The sequence below is a fragment of the Lissotriton helveticus genome, chromosome 7 (genome assembly GCF_964261635.1).
Source record: "Lissotriton helveticus chromosome 7, aLisHel1.1, whole genome shotgun sequence".
Classification (NCBI taxonomy): domain Eukaryota; kingdom Metazoa; phylum Chordata; class Amphibia; order Caudata; family Salamandridae; genus Lissotriton; species Lissotriton helveticus.
Window position 1 is genome coordinate 1,585,396,934 of NC_136068.1, and position 15,753 is coordinate 1,585,412,686.

The 15,753-nt window shown below is 45.0% G+C and overlaps 1 protein-coding gene across 2 annotated transcripts in view; it reads left to right on the forward strand.

Annotated features, from left to right (window-relative positions):
• Positions 1-15,753, forward strand: part of NUCB1 (nucleobindin 1) — a 137,393-nt gene that overhangs the window by 107,512 nt on the left and 14,128 nt on the right. For both annotated transcript variants that reach the window (XM_078655132.1, XM_078655133.1), the window contains exons 9-10: positions 8,494-8,586; positions 9,211-9,300. In XM_078655132.1, the coding sequence (XP_078511258.1) occupies positions 8,494-8,586; positions 9,211-9,300 (183 nt within the window). The remainder of the gene's footprint in view (positions 1-8,493; positions 8,587-9,210; positions 9,301-15,753) is intronic.

Here is a 15,753-nt window from a genome sequence, read left to right on the forward strand (position 1 = left end):
TCACTTGGCACTGAAGGCTTTTCTTCCGTCCTTCCAGGCCAGCTCCCTGCTTGTGCAAACGGACAACACTACCACGATGTACTACCTCAACAAGCAGGGGGGCTCGAGATCTCGCACTCTGTCACAGGAGGCGCAGACGATCTGGCACTGGCTCCTGGCCAGAGGACTGACGGTGACGGCTACCCATCTGCCAGGTGTGCAGAATGTTCAGGCGGACGAACTCAGCAGACTCATTCAGGAAAACCACGAATGGGTCATAAACGACGAAGTGCTGGGAGAAGTCTTCGCAAGGTGGGGAACTCCGGACGTAGATCTGTTCGCCACCGCCGAAAACAGCAAATGCCGAGACTTCGCCTCCAGGTACTACCAGCCGGGGTCGCTGGGGAATGCGCTATGGATCAGCTGGTCGAACAGCTTTCTGTATGCTTTTCCACCCATTCCCCTGATTCCGGCGGTACTCATCAAGCTGGCCCGGTCCAGGGCTCGGATGATTCTCATTGCCCCGGAGTGGCCCAGGCAGTGGTGGTTCACGGACCTGCTTCACCGATCTCTCCTTCCTCACATTCGGTTGCCGTGCAGGCCGGACCTTCTCACGAAGTTCGGGGGGCGGATGTTACACCCCAGCCTCTCGTCTTTGAGTTTGGCGGCAAGGCTCCTGAGATAGTGCAGTATGGACATCTGAATCTGCCCGAGGATTGCATGGACATACTGAAGGAGTCTAAGAGACCTTCCACTAGGACTTCATATGCTTACAAGTGGAAGAGGTTTTGTATCTGGTGCCAGTATAGGAACCATGACCCTACAACCTGCAAGGAAGATGTCATCCTTCCTTACCTTTTACATTTGGCGCAGTCTGGCCTTAATGTTCATTCCGTTAGGGTTCATCTTGCTGCATTGACTGCCTACAGGAAATGCCCTTCACAGACTTCTTTTTTCCAGATCCCTGTGATCACAGACTTTCTGGAAGGATTGAAGAAGGTGTTCCCTCCTGTCAGGCTTCCCTCGCCTTCATGGGAATTGAATGTGGTGCTGTCCAGATTGATGAAGGAGCCTTTTGAACCCATTCACAAGGCTTCGTTGCAGCACCTGTCCTGGAAGGCGGCGTTCCTCGTGGCCATTACATCGGCCCGCAGGGTGAGTGAAATTCAGGCGTTGTGTTGTACTGAACCTTATACTGTCTTTCATGCTGCTAAGGTTGTGATGCGTACTCACCCGAAATTTCTTCCCAAGGTTATTTCTGATTTTCATGTCAACCAGACCATAACTTTGCCTACGTTTTTTCAGAATCCTTCCTCTCCGGCGGAACGTTCTTTACATTCCCTGGATGTTAGGAGGGTGTTGAAATTTTATCTGGATAAGACCAAAGATATTCGTAGGTCAGACCAATTGTTTGTCAATTATGGATCAGTCAGGACGGGTCTTGCTACCTCTAAGCAGTCCATTTCTAGGTGGATTGTGTCCTGCATTCAATTGTGTTACCAAAAAGCTAATAAGACCTTAGGAGGTAAGCCTAAGGCTCATTCCACCAGGGGCAAAGCTGCCACGACAGCCTTGCTCCGTAATGTGCCGATTGCAGAAATCTGCAAGGCCGCCACTTGGAAGTCGGTTCATACCTTTGCTAAGCATTACTGCCTGGACTCTGATGCCAGGGCAGACGCTCAGGTTGGGCAGGCTTCGCTGCGGAATTTGTTCGCACAGTAGTGGCATCATGTTTTTTCTCCACCGCCGCTTTGGTGTGGGGATGGGCTTGCCATTCTATTCACTAGATTATGACTATACACAGAGATCCCCTACTACAGAAGGAGTAGTTTCTGTTCTGTAACTCCAGTTCTGTAGTAGGGGTATCTCTGTTATAGTCATAAGCGCCCGCCCTCCTCCCCGGTGGAGAATTGTTCATGTAATTAATGCTACAGGTCTGGCGTTTTACGCCTTCAAAAAGAACTGAAGTCAGTGGGACCTGCTATGCATTCTGGGATACTGGGAGAAGGTTCTAGAAGGTTTCCTTAAAGGCACAGTATCCTGTTTAAGCCACATAATGGCAGCCTATGGGGCTTGTCTGTCCAGGCCTTCCTCTCTATCATTTCTGAGGGGTTTTGCAGTAAAAGCAAGGGAAATCTGGACAGGCTTTGCTGTTTGTGGATTTTTGGTGGAATTTCTAGTTGAAGTACTGGACAGTGTAGCCTGTGGATATAGGCTGCATTATTTGTCTTTAAATTTTCTCTTAAGTGTCTTTGCAGTTCTGCAATTTTTTTTGTTGACAACTTAAGAGATTATTTTTGATTGCCGGGGTCCACGCACATGGGCGGGACTATTCACTAGATTATGACTATAACAGAGATACCCCTACTACAGAACTGGAGTTACAGAACAGAAACTACTCCTACCAGAGCATACTACGCAGCAAAGTGGAAACTATTTGTAATTTACTGTACAACCAATAAAATTAATCCATTAGACGCTTCCACTCAGAACATTATCTGCTATCTATTACACCTACAACGCTGTAATCTAGCATACACATCTATAAGACTACATCTAGCTGCATAAGCAGCTTATCTACATAACAGACCACACTTGTCTTTATTTCGAGTACCTGCTATTAGAGCTTTTATGGAAGGACTTACAATAATTATTTCCCCTAGAGTTCCGCCCTCTCCAGTGTGGAATCTTAATATCGTCCTTACAAAGCTCATGCGTTCACCATTTGAACCTTTGCACAAATGTGAACTACAATTCCTCACTTGGAAAGTAGCCTTACTTATAGCCATCACATCTCTTAGAAGAGTGAGTGAGCTCCAGGCACTAACCACACAAACCATTTTTGCAAATGCATCATAACAAAGTGGTACCCAGACCTAATGCAAAATTTTTACTTAAAGTTGTGTCTGCCTTTCAGCTTAACCAGTCTATTGAGTTACCAGTTTTTCTCTCCCAGACTCCGTGACAGAAAGGGCTCTTCACACGCTAGACGTCGTAAGAGCACTACCCTGTTACATCGGACGAACTAAGGGCCAGATGTAGGTCGCCCTATACCGGTCGGTAACGGCCGAAATCACCGAATTTCGGCCGTTACCGACCGGTATTGGGGATTTGTACTGTAGGAGCCCAAAATAAAATACCGATTCGGTAAATAAGAATCGGTAAATACTGAATCGGATGTTACCGATTCGATATTTACCGAATCGGTAGATATGTAGCAAGCACATCTAAGAGTGCTCATGTGCATTAAGGATTCGATATTTACCACCAACTAATAATTGGTGGTAAATATCGAAAACCTTAAAAAAAGAAATTTTGTGCTTTTTTCAACTGTGCCATGTGGCTGACATACATGCCCTTAGGGCATGTATGTGTGCCACATGTACACCCGTGCACTATACAGGGGTGCAACAGGGTGTCAATGTGACACCCTGCCACCCTTGTAAGTCTAGCCCCTATTACCGATTAGGTATTTACCGAATCTGTAATTCTAATTCATTCCTATGGACCTCCCGGCCCATAGGAATGAATGGGGAATACCGAATCGGTAAATACTGAATCGGTATTTACCGAATTTTACCGATTCGGTAAAATTTACCGATATCATCATTGGCTACATATCATTTACCGATTCTAAAATACCGAATCTGAAAAATTTGGTATTTTAGAATCGGTAAATTATATTTACCTACATCTGGCCCTAAGTCCGTTAGAGAGACTAAAAAACTTTGTGTTGCTTTTTCCCCACCTCATAAAGGCAATCCCATTTCAAAAGCAGGTATTGCACGGTGGATTGTTAAGTGCATCCAAATATGCTACCTTGAAGCCAAACGTACATTAACCATTCCCCCTTGAGCACACTGTACCTGCAAACTAGGGGCTTCTATGGCATTCTTAAGTAACATCCCCTCAGGTGACATTTGCAAAGCTGCAACTTGATCTACACATTTACAAAACACTATTGTGTAGATGTGCACGCAAAACTACAAGCTAGTATGGGCCAGGCTGTCTTGAGAACACTCTTTCAAACCACTGCAACAGAAACCGGCTAGCCACCGCCACAAACAAAACGGCTGTATAGTCTATGCACAGTATATGATCTACAGCTCATATGAATCGAACGGAAAATGCTACTTACCAGTATGCATCTGTTCTTGGCATGTAGAGCTGTAGATTCACATACGCCCACCCGCCTCCCTGAGTACCTTTATCTGTTGCAGTGTTATCTTACTTAGATACATCTCACATGGACATCTTTCTATTTCTTATTAACTCCATCATCACCCTTTATGGCGAAAACAATCTGGGGATGGAGTTGATGCCCTTGCGCACTATCATCGTAAGGAGGAGTCACCTAGCTCGTGACTACAAAGACTTCTTCGTACAAAAACTAACTGCAAACATCTGAGCCCAACACTAGATGGCGATCTATGCACAGTATATGAATCGACAGCTCTACATGCCAAAAACAGATGCATACTGATAAGTAGCATTTTCCTTCTTTCGCAGTTACCGTTTTGTACTCAAATTTAAAACTTTCTTAGTTACTATTGTGGTGCAAGTTGCTTGGGAATCTAGATATTGTAAAGCAACATACTACTTATGCTCCTTGTCATATTGTGAAATACAGAAACTTGATGCAATTAGAGGCATCAGAAGTTACTTCTTGATGATACTACAAATCCACAGTTTCACAAACACAGCCTGCTGTAGTAACTGGTAGGTCTGCACCAGCCCATATTGTAGCACCCCACCTTGCCATGCCGACTGAAACAACGAGACCTGCTGTAGGAGACTGACTAGGTACAAAAAGGCCACATTCCTGTACCAGTCCACCCTACCTTATTGATAAATATAGCTAAACTGCATCCATCCTGCTCCCTACACCAGAACCAGCCCACTACCTCATAACTAGGGCTCCCGGGTTTATGGTAATTGTTTTTTTGTTTTTTTGAACATTTCCGTCTGTTTTTATCATTATTTATTTTGGGGCCCTCTATTCTCAAAACACAAAATAAATATGGAAAAATACCAAATAAAGAAGTAAAATGGTATATTTCCGCATTTTTTTAACTGAAAAACATGTACTCATCACTTTGATGCCTGCCACGTTTTAGCGAATTAAGCAGCCAAATACAACAAAAGCATACACTCCCAAGTAAATATTAGCATTACTTACAAACCTTTATTAACGTATGCCTTCATTTAAGGAAATTTGATGTCTATTTTTTAGCTCCCCATGATGTCTATGTGCTCAGCTGTTGGCCTTGAATTCATGAAGCACAGCATGGAGAGTCATTCACAAGAAGCACAATGCTCTGTACTTTTCCACTTTTAAAAATAAATACAAACAGGAAACATTGTTTTCTGTCTGTTTATCTGTCAAAATCAGTAAAAACTGGGAACCTTACTCATAACATGCAGTCGAGCATATCCTGACCTACTAATAAATCAAGCTACTTGTGCCACCATTGATCAGCAACTTGGTGACAAGCAGAGCATCAGTAGCTAACTCTGCCATTGTTAGAGGTGGTTACCCTAACCCTGTTACTAATAACGTATACGCAGCCTACTCCGCTCCAGTGAATGAGATGAAGTTCTCTGTGTACGCCGTTGCTCAAGGTGAAACTGAGTGAGACTGATGTTTTGAAGGGTGTCTCCATACACAATACCTAGGTCTCCTAACAGAACTCTTTGGTGACTTGACAACCACATGAAAAATTCCACTACACCAATCAACTGTCCAACGTGCATAGAAATTGTATTTTTCCCAGCTTTGCACATGCATGCTACTGTCTTACACCTTGCAGGATTGACCATCGTTAGTTGAATACTACTCCTCTCTTCTTAATGTTGTCTGTGCCAGGGCTCCTTATTTCAGATCTCTGTTATGCATTGGAGATCAATATAGTTATACCCTCAAGCCTGGCTTGGGTTGGAAAAATGGTGATATAAAATCATATTTAATGTAACTGCAGTTTCGCATGAAGGGTTAATACTGGTTTGCTCATACTTCGTGTGCCATCTCCATGTAGAAATATAATTGCCTTCTATCTTTGTGATATTTTGCTTGGCTCACTAGGTTTAGAGTAAGCTCTTTGTACTTCTTGTCTTCATACTCTCTCCTTTGTTTCACTTTAGCTCCTACGAGGTTATTATTATTAAATTACACTTGTATAGCGCTATCTACCCGGAGGCCTCGTAGCGCTCATGACTGACACTTTATTAGCGCGGGCTCAGGGCAGATCAGCGTGCTTTCGCATACAAGTGTGTTTTAAGGGTTTTCCTGAAGGAAAGATGGTTAGTGGTTTCCCGGAGGGATAAGGGGAGGGCGTTCCAGAGCCTGGCCGCGGTATGTGAAAAGGAGCGGCCGCCCCATCGAGCCTTCTTGACTCTGACGGAGGTGGCCAGCTGGAGGGAGCCAGAGCGCAGGGAACGCAAAGGAACATAGGGGGTGACCAAGGTCTGCAGAATTGCGGGGCCAGTGTGGTGAAAGGACTTGTGTAAAATACACATTGCCTTGAACTGTACTCTCGCTGCAATAGGGAGCCAATGGAGTTCTCTTAAGGCATTCCTAGCTGACTGCCAGCGAGGAAGATTGTAGAGGAGGCGGGCCGCACCGTTTTGGGTGACTTGGAGCTTTTGAATGACAAAGGAAGGGGCTCCCATAAAAAGAGCGTTCCCATAGTCCAGGCGCGATAATATCAGGGCCTGGACCAGGATCCTCCTGGCCTGAAAAGGAAGCAGGGGGAGCACCTTCCGCAGCATCCTCATCAACCCAAAACAGGTGGCTGCAATCTTAGTGGCTTGTACCGAGAAGTTCAAGGCTGGTTCGAACCAGATCCCCAGGCTTTTTATCTGGGGCTTGGGAGTGGGGGGCTCACCCAGACATGGTGGCCAGATGGATGCAAAAGCGGAGGGGGAAGAATTCCCCAACAGAATGACGTCCGTTTTCTCCCCATTAAGTTTTAAACAGGAGGATTGCATCCATCTGGCGACTGCCTCCAGACAGGGACCTAAGGTGTGGGACGAACCCTCCGCGTGGTCTAAAGAGACCACCAGTTGGGTATCGTCCGCGTAGGTGACAATACGCACACCGAAGGGTTGGACTATCCTGTCTAGAGGCTCCATGTAAACATTAAACAGGGTGGGGCTCAGGGAGGAGCCCTGAGGAACCCCACACCTGAGAGAATGTTTAGGGGACACTGCCTCACCCTCAAAGACCTGGAAAAACCGGTCGGTCAAGAAGGACGTCAGCCATTCCAGGGCCGCGCCCGACACGCCCATGTCCGTCAGTCGTTGCAACAACGTGACATGGTTAACCGTGTCGAACGCGGCACTCAGGTCCAATAGGATAATGGCGACTTTCCCACCCTGATCCAGCACAGCTCTTGCTTCTTCCGTGACCGCTAGAAGAGCAGTTTCTGTCCCATGTAGCGGACGAAACCCTGTCTGAGAGGCACGCAGGAGACTGTTTGACTCCAGATAGTTCGTTAAGGTGTTATTTACGTGCCTCTCAAGCAGTTTGCTCAACCAGGGAAGCAGGGAAATGGGACAATAGTTTGCAAGGTTACTTTGGTCAAGATTGGGCTTTTTCAGCAGCGCTCTTACCATTGCGCACTTCCATGGCGGGGGAACGGATTTGGAGGAGATGGAGGTGTTAAGAACATCCAATATGATGGGGAGGATCATATCCATAGCCAATTTGAGAGTTTGTGGGGGTGCTGGATCATTGGGAGATCCAGAGGTGACTTTAGCAGTCAGTTTATCTAGTGCCGGAGCATCCAAGAGTGGAATTGTGTCTAGCCTACAAGAAGCTAAGGCATCGGAGGTTGGGGGGGTGCAGGGTTCCAGCTCATTATTGGCATCCTCAAATGAGGAGTAAATTGTAAGAATCTTTTGAGAAAAAAAGTTAGCCAAATCGTTGCAGCGGTTTTGAGCACCCTCAGTATCACGGCATTCGGCCGGAGGGGAAACGAGGGATTTCACAATTTTAAAAATTTCCCTGGGGGCATTGGCGGCTGCTTGAATTCTGCTGTCGTAAAAGGAGGTTTGTGCTAGTTTTATCTCCTGTTTATAGAGCCTAATATTGGCTCTATATTCATCCTTCTTAGTTTGGGAATAGTCCTGTCTCCAGGCTCTCTCTTGCTTACGACAGGCTAATTTCATGATCTTAAGTGCGGGTGTATACCATGGAGCAGCTTTTGTTTTTTTTGTAAGATTATTGTTTTGAACAGGAAGAACCATATCAAGTGAGGAGGTGATCCAGCCGTCGAAATTGTTGGCTGCTATATTGGCATGCATCACCATCCCAGGGGGGTCTCTAGCCAAAGCAGCTTCCCATGCAGGGAGGGAAAGAGAGGACCATTTCCTAGCTTGGTGTTTGGCGAGACAGTGGGCAGAGGGGAGGGTATTTGTGCGCCAGATGAAAGGTATCACAAAATGAGGTGTCTCAGATCCTTGTGTGCCTTCTGTCTACATTTTTTTTAATTCCTTTTATTCATCTTCCTGCAGCTGGAAAAGGTCTATGACCCCAAGAACGAAGAGGATGACATGATGGAAATGGAGGAGGAGAGACTGCGAATGCGGGAGCACGTCATGAAGAATGTAAGGGCAATACTGGAAAGGACACCACCAGCATTCTGTCCTTACCCAGTCACTATCAAAAGCAGCATGAACTTTCTTATTACACATGGCTTGACCGTTTGTGCATGCCCTAGCTGCAAGTTTAATGATAGGCACCTACCCTCTGCATTGGGCTACCAGTAAGTGAGTACCCTCTTGCAGGTCTAATAGGTGCCTCGTTCAGGCACAAATCTGATCATAGTTCTTGCCCTGCCTAGAGGGTTGATAGTAGGTGCTTACCATGGCACAGGGTTCCTGGGTTCATTCAGATATAGGTCAAACAGAAGATGCCTGCTTCTGCCACAGCTACAAGATGGACTACTTGCTTTATTGGTGGGCAGATGGTGGCTGAATGGTGTCAACCTTGTGCCAGGTACATAAGTGTCTCTTATTCAGTAGAGGTCCCACAGTAGTTATATGGCTGACCTCTGTGCATGTTGATTAGAACAGGGTTTGAAAGCCTCCAGAGGGTTAATTTTAAGTCTGTGCAAATTAGGCAAATTCACTCAGCCATGAAGTAATCTGGACAGTGTTTGACTGGTCATGCCACTGTTTTCTGAAACAAAGTAACCTTTTTTTTATTTATTTTTTTACTTTATCTTTCAGGTGGACACAAATCAGGATCGTCTGGTGACACTGCAGGAATTCATGAAATCCACAGAAAGAAAGGATTTTAATGAGGCTGACGGCTGGAAGGTAATGCTTTGGAAAGCTTCTCTCATGGCGCTAGGTGGTGCTTTGGGATCAGCCATGTAGCCAGGTGTTAGTGGCTTAGGTACCAGTGTGTTCACAAAAAAGTTGTGCTTGGATATCAGTCTGGGAGCTCCATTTGTAGGTCCTGAAAGTACATATATATATTTAATGGGCTTAATGGCCATTCATATGTAGTTATTAAGGGTCAGACCTGTCATCTGTAAGTTTGGACTTCACTTCTGTCCCCATGGTTAGGATGTAAGGATTTTGACCAACCTAGGTTTCTGGCCTAGGTTGTTGGTTTTAACCGCATGCGTGCGGGCGGAATTCCGCCCGTACGCTGAGATTTACTAATTCGCATGTTACGTGACGAGCTGGGCTCGTCATGAGCGTGCGAGGAGGCTACGCCATGACGAGCCCAGCTCGTCATCAGCGTCGAAGGGGTTAAGGTAGGGTTTGGAGACTCCTCTCTTATTTGGCAGTAGAGCTTAGGAATTATTTTTGGCTTGAAAATAGTGGACCAGTCTTGTGACTTGGAATCTTGTTCCATAAAATTAAAAACAGGGCCTAGGGATTTGTGTAATAGCTTGGATGGGATCATATGACATAAGATTTGGAAACCAGGAAGTAACTAGTGAGCTGGATTTGGTAATGGACCTACAGTTGTGTATTGAGGGCTACTCTTTTGTTTGTGTTTGACAGGTTATAGCTTTGTATATGAAGGCAGTCCTTGATGCAATATATATATATATATATATATATATATATATATATATATATATATATATATATATTCACTGAAAAAACCATAGGTTATAGACCATATATAGTTAGGAATTAGCATTTAAAAAACCTTATTTTACTCGCACAAAACCATTGAAATTCCATATATAGTTAGTTTCACTAACTATATATCGCGCACCCGCAATCCACTGCTGATCATGTCACATATTACATCATTCATGACATGGTCAGTGACATCACTGATGACATCACTGATGACATCTCAAATGACATCACTGATGACATCACTGATGACAACATCCAGTGACTGTATGTTTCTGTAAAGTTAAAATATGTCTTACATATTGAAGAATGAGTGGATGTATAAGTGTCTGGATGAAGGATTTAGTAGGTGCGTGACTGACTGTATGAGTGAGTGATTAAATGTGTCTCACTGAATGCATGGGTTAGTGACTAAACTGTCTTAATTTGTGCATCATTATGTCTGTTGTGATGTAAACTGCTGCATCTGTTGATCATTAGCTATACGAGAGGCTATATGTGTTATTAATTGGTTGCCCAAGTATTTCTATGGGAGATTGAGTTTGTGTGGGGGTGGCTGGAAGGTGTGTGACTCTGTGCATAGATGTGTGAGCAGTTTATTCACTAGGTGTATGAGTTCAAGAGTGCATGTGGAAACAGCTACATGGGCAGTTGACGGTGTGCATGAGTGTATTGATGAGTGAATGGATATCTCAATGCTACATGTCATAGTAAGTACATATGTAAAACACAGTACATGTGAGAGTTGGCATATATAAATAACTGTGCATGAGAGCCACTGAATGAGTGAGTGGTTGTATCGATCATTGTGAACTTGTATCAGGGATTGTATAAGAGAGTAAATATGTGTTAGTATATGTTTCAATAAGTAAGGTGTGTATAACTGTATAGTTGAAGAAATGGAGGTGAGATTGTTTCTTTGCATGACTGACTGGGTGTGTGAGTAACTCCATGGATGAGTGGCAGTGTGTGAGTGTCTGTATACACTGAGTGTATCTAAGGTTATATTAGAGTCTGAAGAGGTTTATCGTATTAGCACAAGAATGATGTCAAATGAGATGTCATCAGTGATGTCATCAGTGATGTCATCAGTGATGTCATCAGTGATGTCATCAGTGATGTCATCAGTGATGTCATCAGTGATGTCATTTGAGATGTCATCAGTGATGTCACTGACCATGTCATGAATGATGTAATATGTGACATGATCAGCAGTGGATTGCGGGTGCGCGATATATAGTTAGTGCAACTAACTATATATGGAATTTCAATGGTTTTGTGTGAGTAAAATAAGGTTTTTTAAATGCTAATTCCTAACTATATATGGTCTATAACCTATGGTTTTTTCAGTGAATTTCAATGGTTTTTTAATAGCAAATATCATAAGCTGTTGAATGTCAAGTACGTGGTAAGTAAAAACATTTTCGTGTTTATGCACACTGATCTGCTTTGAATGCTGCCCCCCACCCCTCATTTCTATTAGGAGTACTCTCTCTTTGCAGATAGTGAAGGGTAGTTAACGCAGGCCTTTGCCCCCGTTGTAATCCGTCGTGCCTGCTTCTCTCTCCATTTGATTGATTGTTCTCTTTGGTTCATTCTCTATTTACAAACAAGCACAGAGTCGCAATACTCTGTTTAGTCTTTGCAGATAGCGAAAAATCGTGTAAAAAAACAAAAGGAATCGAGCAAAATCAGTAGGCCACTAATGGGATCTCTTTTTGACCTCCCTAAAATAGAAACATTAGGAACAACCTGTTGATAATACCAATGTGTATGTACATAAGCGGCGTTCATTTGTGTTCACAGTACCCCTTGTTGATTGTTTGAATCGAGCATTGAATTGTTCGAAGTTGGTTCTCTTAAGAATCTTCTCTGCCTGCAAACGAGGAAGAATAGGAATATTCTCTCTCCCTTTGCAGATAGTGAAGGGTAGGTAACGCAAACCTTTAACACGTCGTGCCTATTTCGTTCCTCATTGATTGATTGTTTCCCCAAACATTGACTGTTTGGGAATTGGTTCTTTTTGGAGGTATTCCCTGTTTGCAAATATACGTAGGAAAATCTTTGCAAATAGTGAAAGGGTACGTAATGCGGACCTTTCTCCCCCGTTGTAATCTGTCATGCCTATCTACTCCCCACTGATTGATGCACCTGTTTCACCCGGACCATTTACTAGAGATACGTCATCTGGCCCGACCAGAGAGCACCCCTAGTGAAAAGGACATATTCAATAATAACGAAGTGATCACTGTATCCTGTAACAGAAACTTTAGCATGAAACAACCTGGAAAGAAAAGAATAGGAAAACGAAAATCAGTAGGCCACTGATGAACATGAACTTTTATTAAACAACGAACAAAGAAACGATAACATAACGTAATGATAAAACCTATTAATGTCCTAGAAACAAGAAAACGTTAGAAATATGCCAGTGGTGAGAGACCAGAAAAACAGTAAGAGAAACCAAATCACCCCTCGCTGTCCCACCGCCTGCCACGCCAAAAAAATCGATAGATTAGGGAAAATGCAAGTCAGTAGAACATCCGCCCCCACTCTGGAAACTTCCAAGGTGGGGCAGGGTTGCGGCTACGCCCAGCCGGGAGCAGCCCATATAAGGCGGGTCCTGCTGCCACGCCTCGGCCAGGAGATCCTAACGTAGGGTGTAGCCGGAGGAGAGGCCGAGGCCAGCGGGACCCGGCCAGGGGATTGCCTTTACAACGCTGAAGAGTTGCAGGGGGGGAATGTCTCCTCGACCCTCCCCTCTCTCTCTCCCAGTCCGGCCGCGGTGGCCCTTGAGAGTTTCAGGTAGTCCCGCCACATGCTCTTCCGGTCCGGCCACCAACGGTCGGGGGCCGAGGCCGACGGGATCCGGCTGCAGCCGATAAACCAAGAAACCCGTTCATGGGGCCAGAGCAAGGGGCGTCTGGCCGACATCCACCGGAAGCCCGGCCCGAAGACGGACGGGACACTTCTTCTTTCTTGAATAATGGCTTTGACAACACTGGGGGGGGGATGTCTTGCACATGCCTCCGACCCCCTCCCCCCCCCCCTCGTCCTCATCGCCTGGTCCGGCCATAACAAATCTCAAGCGAGACGCCGTGGGGTGCACTGGGAGGGAGAGACGATGCGAACAGGCCTCTCCCGCCTCCCCAGTGGAGGCTTCCCACCTGCACCCTCAGCGCTCCAAGCGCCCGGAAAAGGGTTCTTCCACTGTGGCGATGCTGCAACGTCTCGCCCGGCAGGGTGGAGCCCGTCCGCTCATTTGACCCCGCGATCGCCAGTAGCTACCGAACTCTCAAAATGGCGGTCGACCTGGCAAGAGCGGGCCCAGCATAAAGAAATGGCCCGGTCACTGGTTGACTCCACCACCGTAGTCCTCCACGACCTTGAAGATTCTAGAGGAGCCGCGGGAGTCTCAGACACCCCCGATGGGGAATGACTGCCATGATCGCCCGTGGAGTGACGAAACTGTATCCGCGGGACGTCGGCGCTCCCATGCTGGCGCCAGCCTCACTTTGAATTACTAGAATCCTGCAGACCTCAGTTCCGGTGAAAGCACAGTGTGACCCGGTAGGAAAAATTGTTGCACCCCCTCCCCTTTTTGACTGATGGTTCAAACCACCGATCCTTTCCTTTGCCCTTTTAACGGAACTTTGGACTGCCTCCCCCTCTTTTACATTTTCTAGAGAAAACAAAACATTAACCACTACATTAGCATAGCAGTTGACACCAGAACTGTTTTCAAATTGAAAACCAACAACATCTTCAACAGAATCCTTTTTGTTTCTGCTGTGACCCTGCTACAGCACAGGCATTGTCCCCAGCAGTAATTCTGCAATGCCGGTAAGAATAGCTGTGGTGCCTACTGGACTCACTCACCCCCGCGGCGCCCCACGCCGTTATTTGCTGGGCGGCAACTTACTAGACATCACTTTCGTGCCATCTAGATTTCAGCGCGTTCTGCTGCCTTGGAACTATTCGCACAACAGACTGCTACTGACGACCCACCCCCAGGCAACATCTTCTGAATTTTCATAATTTGAAAGAACTAGTAACATGTCCTCATCAGGAATTCAAAAGAAATTGCCACGGTCTCTTCGTTGTTTAAATGTTTTTACTGTTTTTGTTTTGTTGTATATATTTATATGTTATTAAAGTTTTTTTATTCCTACTACTTTGTTGGAGTGCTATATATTTTTAATGTGACACATAATTGTAAAAACTTTGATGTACAAAGAGTCATTCCTGGAATCTTCCGCTTCAGGCTCGGTCCCCTCCCCAATCACAATACAGGATGGTTTTCAGATAGTAGGAATACGTGTGGTGTGACGGATCTCATCGGGTGTGGGCCTTGATCTACTATAACTCCTTTGAAGAGGGGTGATTCTTTACAGCTGGAGCCATAAACTACATCTGCAGGGCTAGCTGATAGCCTGGACAATCGGACACAGAGGAAGAGGAGTGTCAGAGGGTGCGGTAGTGAATAGGGCGAAAGGGAGGTGTCGGGCGGGCACAGAGTGTGATTCTCAGGGAAGAGCAGCGCAGATGGGGGGAGGTTTATTGCCCATGCATAAGACAGAGAGCGGGGGTGACCAGTGCCTGGGGAAGATGCTTGCAAGGGTGGGGAGCCATGCTACGAATCGACAGCGTGCAGAGAGTGGGTCTGGTCAAGGCATCTAAAATGGCTGCCGTGCACGACAAAAGTGTGGCATTTCAAAAAAGGCAAGATGGCGCAAACAATGTTTTTCAACACTTCCTCATTTCCTTCGAATCGAACGTTAACAGACGTTTGTGCATATTACCAAAGTTAAGCGATATTTATCGCTAACGATGCTTACCAACGAATTTTTTACCGCTAAGCATCGTCAGAAATTATCGAAGATAAACCTTGCTATTATCAAGGTTTATCGCAAATGCGATAAAAAACGGCCGCAATGCATGAATATCGCTAAAAAGTCAGCGATATTCATGCATTACCGAGCTAATGCTCTTAGCCATGTTATCCACCTCCCATTGGATAACATGGCTAAGAACTGCTCAGGGCAGGTGTTACTTTTTGGAGATATTCGCGCTTAGCGCGAATATCTCCAAAAGTTGGTAATAGGAGATATATATCTTGCATGTTGTAATGCAAATTATTGTGGTATATGGAACTCATACCATAATCTCTCAGGAAAGCAGAAACTGATCCTTTTGGGACCGCCTGAGAAGGCCTAGGGGGTGAGGGGTACTCTACTTTGCCCCCCTTTTCACGTTCCGAACTATTTTATTTTACTCTCTTCTGTAATTGCACAAAATAGCAGCGATAAGATGCATCAGAGACACACAGTGAGAGAAAGGAGGCCGGAGATGAAGAAGAGATGTCAAATACACATTGGAGATAATATAGTGGGAGAAGGGAAGTAAATATGAGTAAACTTACCATGTAACATAAAAATGTTGCACTCTATACTATAAGTCTCATTTTATACTACAATCACTTCGCTACAACCTCATAAATTAAAAATAAAAATGAATGTCTCAAACAATTTTTGATTTCTAAATATAAATTTATTCTTCAGAATTTTCTAAATTTGAAAGAACTAGTAACATGTCCTCATCAGCAATTTCCTCTTCAATCATCTCATCTGGAATCTCCTCATTAAAAGTCTGCAATGATGATTCTTGTAA